At 37.4% G+C, this 21041-nt stretch overlaps 1 protein-coding gene across 7 annotated transcripts in view; it reads right to left on the reverse strand.

Moving 5' to 3' along the window:
- Positions 1-1743: 1743 nt before the first annotated feature.
- The window catches only part of MARK1 (microtubule affinity regulating kinase 1), a 58043-nt gene continuing 38745 nt past the window's right edge, over positions 1744-21041 (reverse strand). For 3 of the 7 annotated variants that reach the window (XM_033054432.1, XM_033054429.2, XM_033054436.2), the window contains 9 exons: positions 17948-18047; positions 17224-17336; positions 15840-15993; positions 14595-14788; positions 11929-12029; positions 9652-9810; positions 8644-8898; positions 5904-5948; positions 1744-3844 (listed from right to left, as the gene is read on the reverse strand). In XM_033054432.1, the coding sequence (XP_032910323.1) occupies positions 3490-3844; positions 5904-5948; positions 8644-8898; positions 9652-9810; positions 11929-12029; positions 14595-14788; positions 15840-15993; positions 17224-17336; positions 17948-18047 (1476 nt within the window). In that variant the 3' untranslated portion in view covers positions 1744-3489. The remainder of the gene's footprint in view (positions 3845-5903; positions 5949-8643; positions 8899-9651; positions 9811-11928; positions 12030-14594; positions 14789-15839; positions 15994-17223; positions 17337-17947; positions 18048-21041) is intronic. The other 4 variants (XM_033054433.1, XM_033054431.2, XM_033054434.2 and 1 more) reach the window with 3 other exon arrangements.

The following is a 21041-nucleotide window of genomic DNA, read 5'->3' on the forward strand; positions in this document are numbered from 1 at the left end:
TCTTCCCAAGAGAGGCAGGACTTTCCCCACGGACTTGGTTTGTACCTCACAAGTTTGCTTCCTTTTTCAGAATTTATCAAAACCTTCACAGAATACATCTCTCAGCTGAGATTTAGTGCCTCCACTTGCATGGTGGCTGGGGAATCACATGTTCTGAAACGAATAGGTCGAAGGTACCCTTAGGTGTATGACACTAGATACCAAAACCTCATGTCCAAACAGTTCCTGGAATTTTAGCATCATCTGTTACCATAAGGCACAATGACCCCACTTGGTTCCCCAGCAGTGTCGTTCATTCAGTGGACCAGCAATGACTGTTTATTGTATTTTCACTGATTCATATATATTTTAATGTTCTTAAACTAGACTGTGAAATGGGATGCACTAGTTTTGGAAATGTTGGTATACCTCAAAGAAAGAAATAATGCAGAAAACCCCCAAACCCAGATCAGCTGAACTATGCAGTAACCCCACTGCCCACCTCCACCCATCCCAAACAGCCCCAGCAATGCTGCCAACAAATTACAGTTGAATTCATGTGGCCCCTGAAGATTTGAGACATCCTTATCCCTGCCTGAAGCTGGGAAATATGACGTGGTATTTAAAACTCTGTATTTCCAAAGTTAAAGCTGTGCTGATAAAATGCCACACCAGTCCCTTCCCACGTGGAAACTGGAAACATTTGGATCTGAAATGCAGCTTATCCCACTCTTACCTAAGGAGTAACTGATATGTAACAGGTCCAGTACAAGGCAGCTCTTGAGGGTGCCCAGAACCTGGCACTGAGGTTGGGTAGGCACCATCCCACTGATCCCAGACTAAGACTGCCTGCCAATAAAACCAGAGCCCTTTTTCAGAACTGCTTTCTCTGACCTGCCTGTCTCTTACTGATGCTGGGACAGCAGATTGGGAAAGCCAAATGCCGCACTTGTGTGCCCCTACATCTTTTGCACTCAGACTCTGTCCTTGAGGAAGCTCTGGGTGTATTTGCTATGGAGAGCAAAAAGTGGGTCACAGCTCATCTTCCAGCAAGGCAAAAGGAGGAGGGCACATGGTTTAGAAATCAGGGCAGTTTCACACTGCTGGCAGCCACTGCACAGAACACCAGTTGCAAGCTGCCCTGATATATAAACATTAAACTGGCAATACCATGTTTCATGGGAAAAGTTGAACTAAAATTCATCAGCTCTGTCCTCTGGAAAAGCTAGGTGTGCTCCATAAAAGACTGCTACAGATCTGGTTACATGGAGTGGTGAAAACCAGCAGCAATCTAGGGCAAAGTTAGCCACGGAAAAACAGTGCTTGTAAAGCGGGAAGCTCTCCTAAGTACTTAATCTACTGTCTCACAGCATGACCTATATTTTTCCCACTGAACCTTCTGAAAAGGCAAGGATTTTGTTTCACGACCAAGTTCATACATGACCTTAGATTAGCATCACTGTTACATTCCAGTTGTGTATTTTTACAAATAATTGAGCATTTATGGACATTTATGGGTAAATTGAGCAGACACACAGCCCCCTCCTCCCCAGACTGATTTTTGGTGAATTCCTGTAAAGCTCCTGGACATCCATTTCTAAGCAATGCTAAACCACTGATACTTTCTGAACAGAGCAGGACTACTGAACCCATGCAGTGCAGATCCTGAATTCATACCATGCTGAAGATGGAGCCTGTGCACCTTTCAACTGTTTTGCTACCTGCAGTAATGACTGTGGTTTTATAAAGGGCAAACAACAAGTATTTTAGTATGAGAACTGTTCAAGTAAGTTTTAATAGAGTGCACCAGTGAATCAAGATGACTTGCATCAGATTTGGTTCAATGAACATCAGATAAAAAAAAAAAGAAAAGGGGCTACAGTTCTTTCTTTCCAAACACCACCCTTTTTCTAAGGCAACAATACACGTCCATTTCCGAACATAACTGTTACATAGGAAAGCTACATCACAGTACAGTATGTAAAGTCCATCTCGGTCAAGAAGCCATTAGAGAATGGCACATTTACTACACTTACAGCTTTCTAACTTAGGGTTACAGAGTTTACCACAGCTTTTTTTTTTAATTTTTATTTTTTAAAGTGACAATTTCTTAATGAACTTTCTATTCTTCACAAGAGTGTGCAGATGGGGCCCATATGTTGATATTACAGTAATTACGACATTAAATAACATTGCACAACCAACCTCTATGGTTAATTCAGTACAAAAGAACAAGTATTAAAATGTACCAGTACTAGTGGTTTTACATAGTTTATAGTCATTAATTATGAAGGAAAAAAAAAAGTGGGGCTGTTTTTTTTTTTTTCTTTTCTGTAGGCAAGTGCCTAATTACAAAGCTGCACATTACAGGCATAATGATGTGGAATAAATACAAGAAATCTGGTAAAATATTAAACACAAACAGGTTACATGGGAACAAACTGTACAACCACAAAAGCATAAATCAACAATTTATCATTATAAACAATGTATGTTTAGCTGTAAAATATTATGTGGAATTGCATGTACTCTTTGGGGGCACATGTTCCAAAAGCCAAGCTAATTCCTGAGGTGGTATTATTAACTTACACAATTGGTCAACACTTCAGATTATCTTGTGCTATTAAACAGTCCCAATGTTAATAGATTTCCATAAAATGGAATTTGTAGTATTCTGAAGGCAGCAAATAAGTGATATTTTACACCAAGATATTCAAATGAAATAATTCTGGTTCTCCATTTTGGTGCTACATTTGTTAATGTGCCATGGGAATAAGCACTGGAATTTGCAGACAGAAATCACTTATGCCTGGTTTCTGTTCCCCCACAGCTCTGAGCTGGCCAAAGGCAGAACAAAGTTTCTAAACTGTAAGTGCCAACACTGTAAACATATTTGTCTCTTTTTTTCAACTAAACACTGTCCAATAACAAGGATAAGAGCCAAAGATAAGCAGGAACAGTCTCATGTAGAACAAAAGCCAATTACTCATCGACTTTTGGTTCAACTCATGAACAATTTTTAAATAATTAAAAATGGTCATGCTATAGTTGTGAAAACTGGTTTGTGCATTTGACTCAGGACACAAGTTTTTTAAAAAACACATGGTAGAGGTAAGACTTATAAAACCCACCAAAAATGTAAATGATAGGGAAGAACTTCTCCAACTCAAAGCATCAAACATACATTTCTGTGCAGAAATCTAGACAACTATACAAGATCTGAATTTAAGCAGTCATCTTTTTATTATACAACTCTATGAACATAAAATGAACAGAATGCTCTATATACTTACCTGTACATGTGAACATAACTTCTTTAGCTACAGTTATTTAATATAGGTCATACTGGATTTAACTTTACAATTCTGAATAACTATGTATAACCTTATTGCAATAAGGGCAATTTCTACATGGGGAATTTCACAGGCCAATCACATTAGGCGAAACCAGTACATTCAAAGTGTAGATCATGTATGAATCTTCCCTGATCCCAAAGAATTTAGGTTCTCTTTACAGCTTAAGCTCATTTGCTATCTTGGATGCAATGTTCTTAAATGCAATAGAAGTCCCAGATATTCTCTTGAAGCGAACTCCGTTGAGCGACAATCGTGGCAGTTTGCAGACTTCCATCTCCCACTGAACAAGGCTGTCTTGTCGTGCATCACCGTGGACACAGAAGAGCAAAAACCTCTCTTTTTGTTCGTAATCACAGTTATTGGCATCTAACACTTTCCGAATCTCTCTCATCATATCGTTCGGGTCCATAGAACTCGTGGTCTTCATACTCCACGTGAACCGCAAGGAGCGTGGCTTTGAATCTTTGCTATCCTCCTTTTCTCTGTCTTTAGGCTCCCCAGAAACACTCCTGGAACAAGTGACACACAGCAAAGTCAAAACCAGAGCAGTGTAGCCGAGAGAGAGAAGAGAAGAGAAATACAGTTCTTGAACAGGGGTTTCTAAACTGCCATTGAGATGCCATGAGTCATGGGTAAGCTAATTCAGGGAGTGGGATGGACACTGCTGGAACAGCCCTGCCCCACGGGCTGCACACGTGTGCTCAGCACAGCACCGTGCCACAGTAATGGCACACAGCAAAGCAAGTTTGGAAACCCCTGCTCTACAATGTTCTGATGACAACATGTACAATGGGAACTGCAGCAGACACACGTTACTCCATACTGCTCCAAAGAAAGTGGAATCTATGTAAAAGCATGACAAGTTCTGCTGATTTCATGATCTGGAGCATGCCATATAGCAACAAAACTGAAGTTGAGGGACACAATCCTGAAGCAAAAATCATACTGTAAAAGCAGCAGAGGAAGAAATCCCACCCTGCAATTCACAACCCTTCAGTTAATTTCCTCCCCTCTTTTCTGCCTTCCCCCCACCTTTTGTATTTGTAGATTTTTGACCTCTCTCTGTGTCAAAAGACCTTATAATAATGTGTTTTATTATAACTGATGTGGCAGAATTTTGGATTGCAATTTGGTTGCAAACAGCCATTTGAGTACATGGCCAGTAGCTTTTACAAGTGTTTTACAAATACAGACACAAACTGTTTTATTTGATAAAGGACAAAATTGCAAGGGAGCAATTTCCAATTAATGCTATTAATCTGATGCTTTCTTATCAAATGGATTACTTGTTCCATTGCAGAAAACATTTTGAGAATCAGCACTAATTATTTTACAGTAACTCCACAGTCAGCTGTGTCTGTTCTTGCCTCAGGTACTCCTGATGCTGATGCCTCCCCATCCATCACTGAGGAAAGGTGCTGCTCTCATTTTGAGTCTATAAACCGTCATTATTATTCAGAGAGGAGTCAAAACAAGCACTTTTAATTCAACTTTGTGTGACCCCCAGAGAACCACATTGATATAAAGGGATAGGAGCAGGGGTAAGATCTCAAATGACTTTTTTAGCCCAAAACAGACGCTGTAGGATGACAAAAAGCAAAGAAAGCTAGAGAATGAAAGCAAAAGCTGAAAGCAACTTTACACTTCATTTGAACACTTAGTCTCTTTTCCCTTTCCACATCCAAGAATTTGACAGCTAAGAGACTCTGAATTGAAAAGGGCTAACTTGGATAAATGCATTGTGTATTATATACAGTGTGTCTGGGTAAGAATGTGGTGGTTTTTATTTATTATTTTTTTTAATAGAGGCATTCTGTTTTGAAAACTAAATCAATACTTTCTGTAAGTGACCATCCATTTAGAATGAATGTGAACTACAATGCCTGTTCATTAGAGAGCAGAAAAATAAAGAGGTATGCACTGTGCTTAAGCACACCAAAAGCTGAAACATGGCAAAAGAGCAGATATACTGGAAAATGAGCATATGAAGGAATGTTTTATTGCTAACAAAGCATCTGTAGATTTGCGAACAGTGATTGCCACAGAAATTCAATATTTGGCAGCCACAACCCCTTTTGTCTGAATGTCACTTGCTTTATTTCTCAGAGGAAGTGACATTCACTTCTCAGGGACTATAAGGTGTTTACTTATGGCAAGCAGCAGCTTTAGTAATGAGCACAGTATGTAACTATAGTAAAAATTTAATAGATATATCTATACACACAGACACACGAAGCATTTACAATGTCCACTGAAACCAAAAGTAAACACCATTAAATATTTGTAAATCAAAATTATTTTAAGTGCCTAAAGGATTGGTTAACTCCTACAGGGGGCTTTATTACTCAAAGGAATACGCTTACATAAAGTTTTGTATTAAATACTTCGCAAGAAAGCAGAAATGAGGGATATAAAGGACCTCGCCAAGACCCCCTCCCCCCAGTAGAAAACATTTTTAAAATACAGAATACTTAAGCACTATTCTCTTTTACATTCTGATTTAAAAGGCTTTAAGAAATCACTTGATTTGAAAGACCTGGGAGCGAAGTATTAATAGTGACTCCTCACCTTGAGGTGTCAGTTCTGCCACTGGCTTCGCCTTCACTTGGATCCCTCAAAACAAAGTTAAGGTTGAGATTCAATGATAAAGGTGAAAAATAAAAGTTAAGAAAACCTACACCTAGAACAATGTTAAATAGCTACTGACAAAAAAAAAATCAGTATAATAATGTCAAACCTAAGACTGTTTAATATAATTTTTTCACAGCTGTAATTTTAGTTTCCCTTTATGACACCTTAGTTGTATCCAGCTCTGACATGTAATTGTTTAATTTTTTTTTCCTCCAATTGATGGCAGAATTAACATGTTGTTCTGAACCTACTGCAGACAGAGCAATGGCCACATGTAATTCCAGCAAGCACAGAGGAGCAGTTGGTCACACAGTGGTCCAGGAAGGCTCCACTCTGCACCCTTGTGGGTCAGGCCTTTGTGTATCCCTGAAAGCACTTTGAGACAAGCCCATGCTTAAGCACACTCAAGCAATTAACAAGAAGATGTGCCTAAGAGTTTGTGAGACCAAATGTTTGAAGCCCAGTTCAGGAAAGTTACTTCAACATCTGCTTAGCTTTAAGCAAATCAGCTGTTACACTGACTTCAGTGAGATACCAGAGAACTCAAGGTTAAATGTATTTTTAACTTGTTGCATTAGAGCTGTGCTTTGCAAGGAACTGGTTTATATTATGTCTCTTTAGGATGAAGGAACTTGGAATATATCTCCAGGTTGTGTAAGCCACCTAGGTACATTCCTACCAATATTTAGCACCCAATTTGAATTACCTGATTAATGTAATACAACTAACATCAGGGAAGTATCATTTGACATAAGCCATTGATTCAAAATACTTCAATACCCTATTCACTAAGCATTTTCATTATGCATTTATTTTATATACTTACCAGAAAAGGCATTTACCCTTGTCAAAAGTTAGTATAAAAAGTCTTTCATGACACCTTCTAGTCAAAGTATGCTTTAAACCATTATTTCCTGAACAGTACAAAAATTGTAAGTTATGTGATCCAACTCAAAGAGCAGCAAAAAAAAAACAACTCCTGGACCTCCACCCATGTAATTCCAACCATTAAGTCTTAAATAAACCAAATTAAAAATAAAAACTAAAAACACAACAAAACACCCCACCATCACCAGTAACAGAACAAACACACACCTTACAGGGCTGTGACAAAATATACTTTCAACATTATAAAACACACTAGGAAATGCTATAAAATCTTCTATAATAAAGGTAAATTTAAAATACATAAATTTAGGATATCTTAATTATAAATACATAGTTTAAATTATTATTTTAATATTTTAAGATAATGAAAATACTATTTCTTTGATCTCTTAAAACAACATCAAGATATCATTCCTTTCCAAAAAATAAGGAACTGTTACACAAAAAAGCAGCCTGTACTCTTGAAATTGATTAGTTACTCAACAGAAAATACCTTTTTCCCATTTAGAAATCTACACTGACAACAGTTGATTAGCTTTGCTGTACTACTTTTCGTCTCTTTAAAATCAGAGAACAATTCTCTCCTTGCAACTATTTAATTGCTGGAGATACCAGTAATGGAGGATCACAGTTCCGTATGTTCAGATTTCTGAAAAAAGAAAATAATTCATAACCTTTTTTCTTTTTGGGTCTTCATATGAGGTATTACTTAGATGCACTACCAGCTCACCAGGTGAAATCAATTTTGTGAGGAACATCACTGCATTTCTTGCTTTCTCTTCTTGCTTTCTCTCTTCTCTTCACTTGTAGTACCATCTTATGCAATTCAGGATATTTTACTTACAAATTTGCAACTATGAGCTTAACCAAACTTTTGATTTATCTTTTTTCCCCCTGCACACAAATGGTAGAATTCAGCATGAATTCAGCCTGATTCAGCAAGGGAAAGAGAGAGTTCCAGGATGTGATTGTGTTGTAAAACTAAGAATAATGCATTATGGACACATCTAAAGGCTTGAGAATTAATAGACAAATCACTGGTAGAAAGAGGCAAACTAAAAATTAAGTCCCCTTTTGGGAAAACTCTTGTGACTGCTAAGTCAGTCACTTGATCTTGAGCAGTGTATTTGAAAAGCCTTTCTCAGCACCTCTCCTCACAGGATTATTACTGATAGCATCATCCCAAGAATGAATGCAGATCCAGGATGTGTGGGTTTTCTTCTTTCAGAAATCTGAACTTACACTTGAGGAAGCTGGTGACATAATAAAACAGGCTGTATCATACTGAAATACTATTTTTTCCACACTTCCAGACTTCTGCCTGCTTCTCACTTCTTCACAGATTTTGGAATTACCTGAAATAACTTGTGAATACCTACTCCTTTTAAGAACAGCAATAAAATGATTGCAAATATAGCCTTTGCAACAAACTGCATCCAATTTAAAAAGTGAAATACTGTTAACATTAAATAATGATTCATTTTGAAGTCACTCTTTCAGTATTTAAATTAATTTATTTTAATTTAATTGCATTACAGCTGTGATACAGGAGCAAAAGCCCCTTTTGAGCAATGCTCTCTTGCTCCTTTAAGATAAAGAAGCAGAACACCTGGTCAAGCAATGATTACAATATATACACAAAAGTGAAACAAGGCAGATTCTGGAAGGAACGCACAAACCAAGCGGTGCTCTAACTAAATTTATATTTAAACTAGAAAATTCAATTAAAGCCCTGGCTACAGGCTGGGCCTCTACAATTCTTTTTTCTCTTGAAACTCTCGGTACCAACCTGCGAACGAACTTGGAGGTGATCTTGCTGATGATGCCCGTGGACGTGCCCCTCCTGGCGTGCGCGAAGGCGCCGGTCTCGTGGGAAGGCGAGGCGGGCGGGCCGTTGTAGGTGGCGTTGCGCCGCTCCCGCAGCTGCTCCCCGTGGAACGTGCTGCGGCTGGAGCTGCCCCGGGGAAAGCGGGTCCGGTCTGGAGTGGCGGTGCTAATGCTATGAGCAGATGGGGAGGCAGCAGGCACTCTTTGAGTTGCACTGCTGGGAAAACAAAAGCGTAAATAACGAGAAAGACCAGGCTAAAAAGCCCTCCTACGTGACAACTGGTTCTCAAGGATGGGAAAGAAACCTCACTCTTGATTATTCCTAAAATCTGAATGTGCTACTGATTTGCTTTTAGGATTCATACTCAGTTTGATTTTGCAATGAAAATATCTCTTGATTATTTCTATCTCAAGTATTAGAGCTGTTAAAAAAAGTATACACAGACAATGGGACAAAAGGAAAAAGACAGAAAAGTCTATAGCACAATCTGAAAGTGTCCCTAGCTCTCTTCCAGAGAAATGTGTTCATTAATACCCTTAACACAAGCACTCCCAAAAAAACTTAATGGATATTTCTTAAGTCATAACAAAGCTATTCAGGCAGTTAATAGTAAGAACAACTATACCGTGGTGCTTTTAGACAGCAACAAGCTTAGTGACCTACAAATCGGAGAGGTTAGCATTCTGGTAGTTCATTTCAATTTATGGTGGCCTGTGTTGTACAGTCCCATCTAAAGTAGTCAAAGTTTTAACTACTTAAGTTTTACAGAAGTTTCCAGAGGGAGGCAGTCAAGGAACTTCTTTAACTGTATGCAAATGTGTGCCATGAACAAAATCCATAATAACCACAATACTTGAGCAAGCTCCTGTTTAAAACCAGAATGCAATGTGGCACTCTGAGGTCTGTCACAAACTGAACAAGAGCATTTCTGAAGTGCACAGCAATAAAGAATGTCCATCAATCTGTTACCTTGGTCGGTAAGCTTCAGTACCATCTTTGATGGTTGGCAGTGTGACTTTGATAGGGTGACCAGAGGCAGACATAGACTTCTGATGCCGAGGGCGGGTGGAGACAGAGGCCACTGCAGAGCCTGCAGAGGATGTGCTGCTTGCAGACATTTCTGTCAGGCTTTTGCAAGGCAGCAGGGATGGACAAATGACAAGGAAAAAGAAAGGTTAGTGTCAAACCCCTTATGAAAAGAGAAAATTAACTCATTTAGAACTCAGCAGCGCTGAGAAGACTGAGTGACCAAGCCACCTTAGTCAGCTAAAGTAAAGAATACAGAATTCTAAGAAAATTATGTTCATCCATAAATGAATTCTCCAAATATGTTAAGTTAGGCCTTTTCATTCCTCCCAAGATTAAAGCTTACACACACGTTATTCGAAGTAATGAAGAGAGACTACAATGAATACAAGGACAAAAAGTACTGCAAAAGAAATTCACAAATACTTAAATAGACTGATTAAATATACTCTCCTTTCGTGAATACCCTTATTTAAAGTTAAAACAAACATCTAAAATCTGAAACATTTGGAACTTCTGTCACATAATCCTTTGGAAGTGACTGATTTTTAAAGGACCAATTTGTCCTCCAGACACTGCTGGGCTGAGTCAACCCTTTCAAAGTACAGTTCCTTCTATCAGTACTTTCATTTCTCCTTCCTCAAGCAGCAAGAAAGGTGGAAGTAGTGGCAAAACTATTGTGCCATTAATTTTTAAAACAAAAGCCAAATTAAGGCAAAATACAGCTTTGCCTCTACAAGCATAAGTGAAATTGCATTAATAATATATTAGCAACTGGAGTCCCACAGCTAAATAATATCTGTAGCAAAGAGGTAAAGACTTCAGATGAATAATTCGATGACACAAGACATTCAGCTGCACCAAATCCAAATTCAATTGCAACACAACATCTTGAAGGAAAGGCAAATACTACAATGCAAAAGAAAATTATTTCTAATTTATCAGAATATGCTCAAAGAACTGAGCACAATTTTCACTGCATTCATGAAAGGAACAGGGACTAAGAATCTTTCAATACTATAGAAAAAAAATCAACTGCAAAAATAAAAAACATTGAACAGAACCCCTTCTCTTTACAGCGTTTTATGTATTAAATCTCCTGAAAGAAAATATCTTTGTCAGATCAGAAAAAATAGTGCAATATATAACCCTCTATTTAAAAACACCTGTTATCTGTTTTTTTTTCAAAAAAAGATTGTTAGACCTTTGTTCAAAAATTTGAAACTACATAAAAATTTGGGAGAACACTTTTGAAAGCACACATCCAATAATTTGAAATTAAAATGAAATTAAGGAACTACATTAAATAGCAGAAAACTAAAGTGTTCAATTAAATAGATGTCTTTTACATGTTCTGCAGCTCATCATTTTACTGTAAATGAACAACCCTGTACTTCTCTTATTTCTATTTTAATGATGCATACATTTTATGCATCATTAAAAGATTCAAACACTATAACAGAAAACAAAAGAAAACTAGTTTACTAGACTAGACCATGCTATTTTGTGCCACAATTTTTTTTTGTTCATTTTACAGTAACTGCTGTATTTGAATAGCTTGAAAAGTATCAGAGTAAGAACTGTTACTTGAATCTTACCAAAAAAAAAATCCAGTTTCTATTACTCTCCACTAAAGCCAGTATTTTTAGTCAAGTACAGGGGTTAAATAACACCAGGGATGAAGAAAAGATTTTTAAAAAGACTAACTGTCAGTGTTAAACACAATACTACATAACAAAACATACTAAACTGAGTTTCATTGTCATACCACAAATAGACACAAACTGCTTACCATCACTATGAAAATACTATTTCAGCCAAAAACTTATATTGAAAACAATCGACAAATTTTAACCATTTCTGCTTTTTTCATTTCCCCATAGCCACTCAAAAGGCTCCAGCTCCACTGTCAAGAGTAATCCACCTGGAGGTCTCCACAGTACAACTGCCCACTTAGTAATTAGGTATAAGCACAGTCACTTCATCCTTTGTTGGAAGACAACCCTCAGCAATCAATGTGATCCCATAAAAAGAAGCAAAGGCTGACTGACACATTTAGCTTAAAAAATCATCACAAAGAAGCAGCAGTGGAAGATGAAAACATACACCTGGACTTTATGCATTTCAAACTGTGATTTATAATGGTATTTTGCATAACCTGCTTCTTCTGTGCCTCAGTTCTTGTACCCAAACTAATAAACAAGGAAAGCTGAACCATACCTGTTGTCCTTCCCATTCTGTACTGCAGAATAGCGATCTGAAGAACGTTCACAAACGTAAGTGTTCCTCCTTGTCATTCCACTACCAGAAAACACATTATTCTAGAAGAGAATTAAAACTAAAGTTAAATGAAATGCTTTCTTACTGTACATCATATTGTACAAATAGCTAAGCATTGGAAGAAGCAAATCAAAACAGTGCTTCAGCCACTTATGTACACTGTTAATGTTTTCAAATGTACTAAGTCAATCTGTCAACACAAATCATTTATATCATCAGCTGTTTTTTCCAATAGCTCATTCACCATCTCATTACTGCACCATTGAGAATACACAGAAAGCACAAGGAAGTTTGATTTTGCTGACATGCTTTACTAAGTATTATTATACAATTCCCACATACTGTGTTCCTGTATTATTTGTCCCAGGGATCAAAGTGGGATGGGATCCCAGGGAACACACCTATGGTTGGCTGAAAGGCTTTCCTGCACAGCCATAATTTTCCAACATGGGCTCCAGTTTGCTGCCCCTGTCAAAAGAGCTTTCAAGAGGTAAATGGAAATACTATAAATCTGTGTCAGTCATCCCAGAAATTATGATGCAGATAACATGGCAAATGCATCTTGCTGCAAAAATTCTGATGGTATTTCTTTCTGTTACCAATTTCAGTTTGGATAGACTTAATGAAACAAGCACTAACATACTCTCCATCCCTACCAAGCACAGGTTAGCTGTTGAAGGCTTAGCTTTAGTACATGATGTACAATTCTCACTTTTTAATACACTACATACTGTGTTTGGGGTGGGAGAGGTTGCACTGTGCTAACATTACATTCTGATGCCTGGTAGCAAAGACTCAGGTACTGTAGGACATCGTGAACTCTGTAAGATTTACTATGTTTAGGTCTCCCTCACCTACAGTTTTTTAACATTAATATGACCCCACAGAGACCACTCAATAAACTGTTTTAAGGCCTAATTGTAAGGAAGATTAACAACTGCAATAATTGTTTCTGAAATGAAACTCTCCTGAGTTACACAAATATGACTGAAGGTAATAAATATGTTTTCAACAAATTCTGCCATTCTGAACATCATATTACTCCCAAAGTTGCACAAAAATATTTTAAAATTATCCACATTAAATTAGCTTTTTTCACTTTAAATGTTTGCAACAAAAATATTCACTCTCTGTGTAAGCTGCTCCACCTTTAACTACTATTGTAATATCAGACACTAATATTCCCTAATCATGCCCATAACAAAGCCTTTCAAAGTCCCTAAAATAGTTTCAGAGCTAAAAATGCACAAGTATTGTAGTTGCCATTAGCAAGTAAATCAATTACTCATTCTTCATAGCAAAGATACTCCATTTAATTAGTTCTCACAAAGCAGAGAGATCCTTGTGACATATCAGCTTGTACCACATGTGACTCTAATCACTTTGGGGCAATATAGTTTTGGGAAAGCTCAGATATGAAATCTAATCTTAGAAGACTCAAAGTTCCTACATGCAATCCATACAGCCATAATTTCAAAGACTTCTGCAGGGGTGGGGGAGACAACAACCCTATCTAAAATTAAAAACAATAAATTAGAACACATGCAGGTGTGTTGCAGACACAGACTGCAAAACACTAGGAGTCAGATGAACTACAGCATTTATTTTGCTGTCAGAAAATTCTAATAGAAATGCACATCGTCTTTCCAGAATATCCAAGAAGGGAGCACACAGAATCCCAAAGGACAATCAGAATTCCTGCTGCCAGTCTACTGTACTAAAAGATGGAAGAGTCTTTGTATTAAATCGACCATGTCTTCTAAATAGCACAAAGTATATTTGAATCTTAAATCATAATTCATGCATAATTTTTTTCTCCCCACATGAACTCTTGCTCCTAAGTAGCTGCTCAAACACCATGCAGTATTTTTTCACTGTGAATCCTAAATACCAATCTTACCGCAAAGGAACTACCAAAAGGCAAAGTAGATGCTTTCACATTAGAAGAGACATAAAAGGTGTTTGAGGCAGTAATATGATACCAGAACTGTGAATATCATAATGGAAGCATTAAGAAATTATTAATTTGCTAGTTCAGTTCCTTAATACAACAACCTGGTTGTAAATCATATCAGCAGACACAAGCACAAGGGAACAAGTGGGTTGCTTCCCCTCATCTCTTTCCATTTCTGAAGTCCAAAAATGAAGTGGTTTCAGAGAACCAAATAGTCAAATTTACAGAGAAAGTTTGTGAGAAATATTATGTAGGATTAATCAGATGAAATCTCTGAGTCAGAGGTCCCTTGACTTCCTTGTACATAGACAAGCATTAGAAGCCAGAAAAAGAGCACTCTATATTGGCTCCATTCTTACATTCTTGCTTCAATACATAGTACTTTTCTTGACAGAAACTGAAGTTTGCCCAAGTGCAAACATTCTCATGTTTACTGTTTTGTTAGTGTTAGAAAAAGTACAGTTGGGGGGGAAATGAAAGGTTTATTTTAAAAGGCATCTACTGTAGCCTATTTCTGTCTGCCAGTAAAAGTTACCAGAAATAGACTTAGTGGCTTATTCAGTACCCATTATGTCTATAGTAATCTTGTGCTGCACATTTGGTTTAAATAGAGAAAAATAAATATAACAAGCCACAAGCACACCCAACTCACACTGGTAACTGCACTTGACTTCTTTCTTTCTGGACCCACAAGAGGACTTGCAGCCATCTCTCCTTTGGATCCCACTGTAGTGCTGCCATGTTTACGTGACACATCCTTGTCCCAGTCTTCTTTCTGTTCATTTTCCACACTGTTTGCCTGAGACCTTTTTGTGTATGACACAGCAGGAGGAATTGAGGGGCCAACTGCCAAATAAAAATAGAATTAATAAATAACTAAAAATAATCACTGCATTTTTCTTGGCCAAAGTAGTCTAAATATAATTCCCCGAGTCCTAAAAAAGCATTTGAACAGCTCTGACGGCAAACTCAGTACACAGACCAACCTACTAAATCGAGCTGTGACAGCCTGTGTTCTTTTTACCCACTCCCTCTTCACTTCCAATTTGCAGTTCAGAATTACTTCCCATTTCCCATCAATATGTAAAACCTAGAAGAGCATTTTAATTCTCATTTTAAATTAATGCAATTTGTACAATATTATGAAAAAAGGAATTAAATTATATTTATAAAAAAATTTTAAGTACTTTTTGTTGCATACTTTTTCCTCTAAATACTATAAAAGATTGTTTTCCCCTGAAAACTTTGTTTACAAGCATGTTTATACTTGGAAAATATCACAATTCTTTTCCCCTCATCATTCTTTAAAATATTTTGGGAAAATTCCTCCATCAGTAGACTTTTACATCCCTTTGAAAAAAAACCAACAACAACAGCTGACAAAAACGCACAAAATGAAAATGTAAATTAGGCAGAGAAAAGGGCCAAAAATTTTAGAAATATTCATTACAATTTGACAGGTGAGGGAAAAAAATCATCTTTCATTTAATGTTTTAACTATTTATTCCTTTTTGATAGAAGCATTTTCACCTGCAAATATTTCCTGAATACTTGGTAAAATTGTTGTCTCTTGGAATCAAATGAGTTGACCCCACAGCCAAATGTAATGATAAAATAATTGGTTTGCTGCCCTCGGGGTTATCCAGAGCAATAGCTGCCATTATTTCCTAACAGAAAACGCCCTCAGTGTCTCATTCAGCGAGTCAACCAAGTAACAAGTCGGAAGAATTAAATCTGCAAGGTGCATGGATCCAGATTTACCATGGAAACCCCCATACAGAGACACATCACCACGAGCTACACACCGAACCCACAGAATGGGGGCCCTGCTGGGCTCACAGAACCCTGCCTATTCCCACCAAGCTGTGTCTGGAACTTGTTGGAATGTTGTGCCCACCGTGGTCGCTGAACCGCCGCTGTTTCTGGTTGGTGGAGATGCTCCGCTGGACCTTCAGGTGAGCGGGGGACTGCACCGAGCTGTTGTTGAGGTCGCTGCTGGGACGAGACCTTTGACCCAAGTTGCTGCTGGACAAGGAATCACCTACTTCAAACTACAAGGAAAACAGGTTTTCAAAGCATAAATGAAATTCAACATTACTGTTACTTTTACAGCATTATAAAGCAAAACGCTCTGATCAAAGGTGTTTTTTTAAAATTTAACATTGTATCCAGAGTTTAATATTCTTCAAGATTAATTTTATCACTTCATCTGTGTTTAACGTGCTTTAAGAACACATAGCTAAATCTATCTAGTTAATTAATGCTCAAAACAAAATTAGAAGAATCTTGACAGAAACCAAAACGGTGCTATTTTAAAACCAAAGCCCCAGAATGGCATTCCCTGTCTTTTTTATTTTAAAGCCTAAGAGAATTCACAGCTCCAGAACAATTTTAAAATGCATTGGACTGAGTCAGAAGGACTAAAAAAGCAAGTACTGACTAAAGGATTCTGTATGGCTTTCAAAACATCTTTATAAGGTCTGCAGCTCAGTCACTGATTTGTTCGTATCTAAGAAGTCTAAGTTCTGTGTAAGAGCAGAGGAAAAGACAAATATCATCTTCCAAGCAATTTGAGCCAAAATGATTTTAGACAGATTCCCTCCATGCTCTGCCATCACAAGGGAATTCTGGCTCAGAGATGTGAGAAAATGCACTCAAGGATGCACATATCAGATCTACACTTTCTTGGAATTGAAGGAAGGCCAATGAAGCAGCAGGGAAAAATTCCTTCAAAAAGAAAGTCTTGGTCTCTGATTTCTTGAAAAATCCATGTGGTCCCCAAAAGATACACAGATCCTTCTAGTTCCAAAACAATCACAGGATTTTCTGCCACGAATTTATTAATCACTACAATGCAATAACTTATTCAATAATTCAATATACTATAAAACAGTAAGAGTGAGAAAGGATGAGCACATTTCTGAGAAATACAGGATGCCACACCTGAGTAGCCAGAAAAATAATTGCTATTAACTATTTCAGATTTTAACTGAAAACACACATGACAAGAAGGAAACTCAGCACTTAGAAGTCATGGCATTTCAGATTAACAGCCAGCTTTTTAAAAGCAATTCAACACATTTACAAGCAAACATGAGCATACTGGACATTTAATTTAGTTCTTTGTATGGGAACTAACAAGATATCCAAGAAGATATGAAAAGGGAAAGACATTCATAAGTTATCCATCACAACTTAAAAAGTTACAAAGTAATTAATAAAAACATCATTCATCCAAGCAACATAAAAAGGCCAAAACAGAAAATGTAAACAGCACTTACTTCAGGTGGTTTTCTACCTAGAAGCAGGTAAGTAGCCATGACTTCATCGTACTTTTGGTTTACTAAAGATTCATGGATTTCTTCTCTTGAAAAGCCCATTGTGACCATAATGTCTAAAAGTAAAAAGAGACAGATATATCAGCAGAATAAATGTTTGGGTTTACTGACAACTTAAGAATGGTGAAAATAAAAAACCAGCCTTATCATTTACAAGTAACGAAGATTTAACTCAACCCACTGAGGTTTTTTTGCTGTACAAAAATAGAAAATGCTACCAACTCATCACTTTCATTGTTATTTTCATCTTGAAAACTCCCAAATATATTATACAACTCTTAACTAATTCACATAACATTCAGTGTATTCAACAACAAATAAAGCACTGGCAAATAGAAACCATGAACAGTTACTGGGCCAAAACAGTAACTTTCTCTAACCGCAGCAGGCAAGAAGTGTTGCCTTTATAACAAAATCAATCTCCTTCAGTCTGTTAAATTCTGTAGTCTTATTTGTCTTTTGCTGTGCTTGTAGACTGATGTCAGCTCAGTGAAGTCACAACAGTAGTTATAAGGAGGCCATTGTAATAGAATTTCTCATCTAAATAAAAAGAATGCATTTTACTTGTATGATGAGATTGTAGGTAAAATGTGTAGGAGTTTTAGTTTGCCTTCCAAGGTAAAACTGCCTGTGTTCACCAGATGCAACATCCTTCTCAAAGTCTCACCTATTCTTTTGGTGTCATTGAAATCTGGTTCAGGCTCAGTATATGGCTTTAGTTCTTCTTCTTCATGGCCAACATTCATCCACCGATCCTTCATGATTTGCTAAGAAAAGAAAAGAGCTTTAGGCCAACATGCCCTTTACCATCCCCCATTACACTTGTGCTAGCCTGTCTGCTGAAAAGCAGTAAAAGGTCCATAATAATCTGAATGCTGCTCTTTTGCTCATACCTTTTCTCCTTTTATCTTTCACATCCTTATGTTCCCGTAAGTTCATTCCCCCTATTTATCACTCCCTATACAATCATCATGCCTAAAATATCAGAAAAAAACGCTGAAAAACAAAAATCTTTCATTCTGTACCCATCACTTCCACTGGCTTGTTATCTTATTTTGCCCCGTGACTGACACTCGTGTGCTCCTCCTGGTTAACATCCTAAGCTGCCAATACAATACCAGCTCTAACATGATAAAGAGCTCCTTTAAATAATAGCAAAGGAAGTGTTTAGAAGCTAAGGAATAATTCAGGAATGTGCTGATGCTTCCTACAGTCATTAGTTGCAATGATGCCAACTGGTCATTTTTTCCTATGGATCTTCTCACTGCACTTGACCTAAATATGTTTCCAAGTTTGGCTGGAGGGAAAAATGCCTCTTAACTCTATCTATGCCATGCAGCTATTTACTTCAAAAATTTATCCTGCCTTCTTTAGAAAATTTCCTTCTGTTGTGGCCTGGATCTTTTTCTAGGCCTTCAAGACTGATTGCCTGGAATCCCTAACCATCACAATTTTTCCTTAAGGGCATATTCATCTTTAAACAGCCAAAATAACTTTCCCTCCCACAGCAACAGGCACACATGTCTCTTCAGGGACAGATGCTAGTACTGCTCACTACATGGACAGAAGAATGAAGCAAGTGCCAGCAAATCAAGTTTCCCACAGGCTCCAAATATGCCTTACAAACAATGAATTAAGTTATTTCTCACAAAGAGTCAAAGACTCAATTTTCCATTGATATAACCAAATTCTTTGACTGTAGTGGCTGCTGCCAAATCACAGACCCCAATAGCTGTACCCTTACAGGAACAATACAGAACTTCGTGCCAATTAACATTTGCTGACAATAACACTTAAAGATTTGTTCTGTCATGGAATTGATTTTTTTGGCTTTTGAGGGGATAAAGAAGGAGAGATTATGAACACATACTGCTATACTGCATTTCTGACACACAGAGCATGAGTCTATTTGGCAACAGACTTGGGTTAGGTATTTGTAGCCTTGCAGGAACAGGAGTCTCCCCAAAGAGTACTATGCAGTCTCTGCAATCATAATTTTTTAAAGACACTGTTAAAAAAATCTGAAGTTTAAGCACAATGAAGTAGATGACAAATCACTGCTCAAATTCTACCTCCCTTTATCCTTCTTGAATTAACTGGCAAGTCTGAAAATTCCCACTTACAGTTTTTCATGTCTCTTCAGTAGGTGGATCTAGAGGTCAATGTAATCCACTCTGTTTCCATCTACATTTCTGCTGGCTTCTGTCTTTTAAATACATGATCTCAGAGGCACACTGAGTTATTGTACAACTCTTAAACAGCCTCTTACAATTAAGCATTTTGAAGCAACACAAACAATCCAATTCCAGGATCAATACTACATTTGTGTAAGTTCTGCTGGGCTTTCAGTCAGCTGATTAAAGAGCAGCACAGCCTTGGTCAGAATATTTAGAAATCTGACCCAAACTGTACTACTTAAACATCAATTCAAATTAAATTTAAACCAACTAGATATTATTGATGAGTTTTCCCTCAATTTTGAGGAAAACTATCTAATAAAAATCTGGTCTGGCTCGAGTCCCATCCGTGTCAAAATTATTTTGATTTTTACACTCTGTAAGCATGAATCTGCTCTGAAGAAATTTCAGAGCAACACTATGCAAAAGAATTAAAGACTGAGAGAGAGGGAAAGAGGAATTTGTTGAAATCGTTACAGTTAAGAGATATTTTCTGACCACATTTTTCCCATCTCTTCCTGGGAAGATTTACTGGTTTATAGCAACATTCTCTTGTTTCTAAAATGTTTCTTCTTGGCTGCAACAATGAAAAAGTCTAGAGGAACCATTCTAATAAAGATTTGCCTGGTCCTTACCAGAGGACAGGTGCTAAACCTAACCCATATGGTGCTGGTCCCGTGTGGATCTCAGCTTTGATACTGTTGTCACTGACAAAAATCATTTTGTATGGTCTGCCAAAAACATGCATGGGAACTGAGGTGTATGGCTGGGACTGAGCAAATAATCAAAAGACAAAACACAAAAAAATCCCCCCCACCTAAGATGACATTGTCTTTCCACTTTCAGAAGCTTCCAACAAATTTACACTTTGATTCTAAACATGTATTTTTAGAAGTGTTCAGACAGAAATTTCTTTCCAAACCACATACCACACTTTCTAATTCCACAAATGTGATTTTAGGAATATTCCTTTAAATAAAAAAAAAAGTTGTGATGCCTCTCTCTCTCCCCCTCAGATTAGCATATTGATCAATGTCTTATCAGTATTTTGGAACTGGTTCAAGACCCTTGGTCACACATAACATTTCCCTGCTCTCTTCCACACAATGTGACTGTCTTGTCCTTTTGGTGAGGTTGCTATCTAACACCTCTCTCCAGGGACAGGAAGGAACTTTACAAGAACTGGATAACACTACAATACCTAGAATGAAAGTGAAATTAAATTTGAAGAGAAACTGCCTGAAAATCCAGAGGTAAATTCAGTAAAAGAAAAAACTACTAAAACTACCCTAAAACCTAAATATGACAGAGGTAAACAGTGATCTTTGAAGTGACTACATGCTTATCATTATGTCCTTTAGACAGCAACCACAGAACATAATGAGCACATATCAGTAAAGTAGAAGCCATCATTCACTATTCTCTTCAGCACAGACTTTACTCAACTTAAAACTGTTTATAAAAAGCCATAAACCAGCATCAGCTTGGAATGAGCTGCATGCAGACAGAGCTCAGTGAGTGCATGCTTTCTGCACAGGTAGTCTCCATGCCAGGAAGCATAAATCTTGCCACTACAAACAAAAA

The sequence above is a fragment of the Catharus ustulatus genome, chromosome 3 (assembly GCF_009819885.2).
Source record: "Catharus ustulatus isolate bCatUst1 chromosome 3, bCatUst1.pri.v2, whole genome shotgun sequence".
In the NCBI taxonomy this organism is placed as follows: Eukaryota; Metazoa; Chordata; class Aves; order Passeriformes; family Turdidae; genus Catharus; species Catharus ustulatus.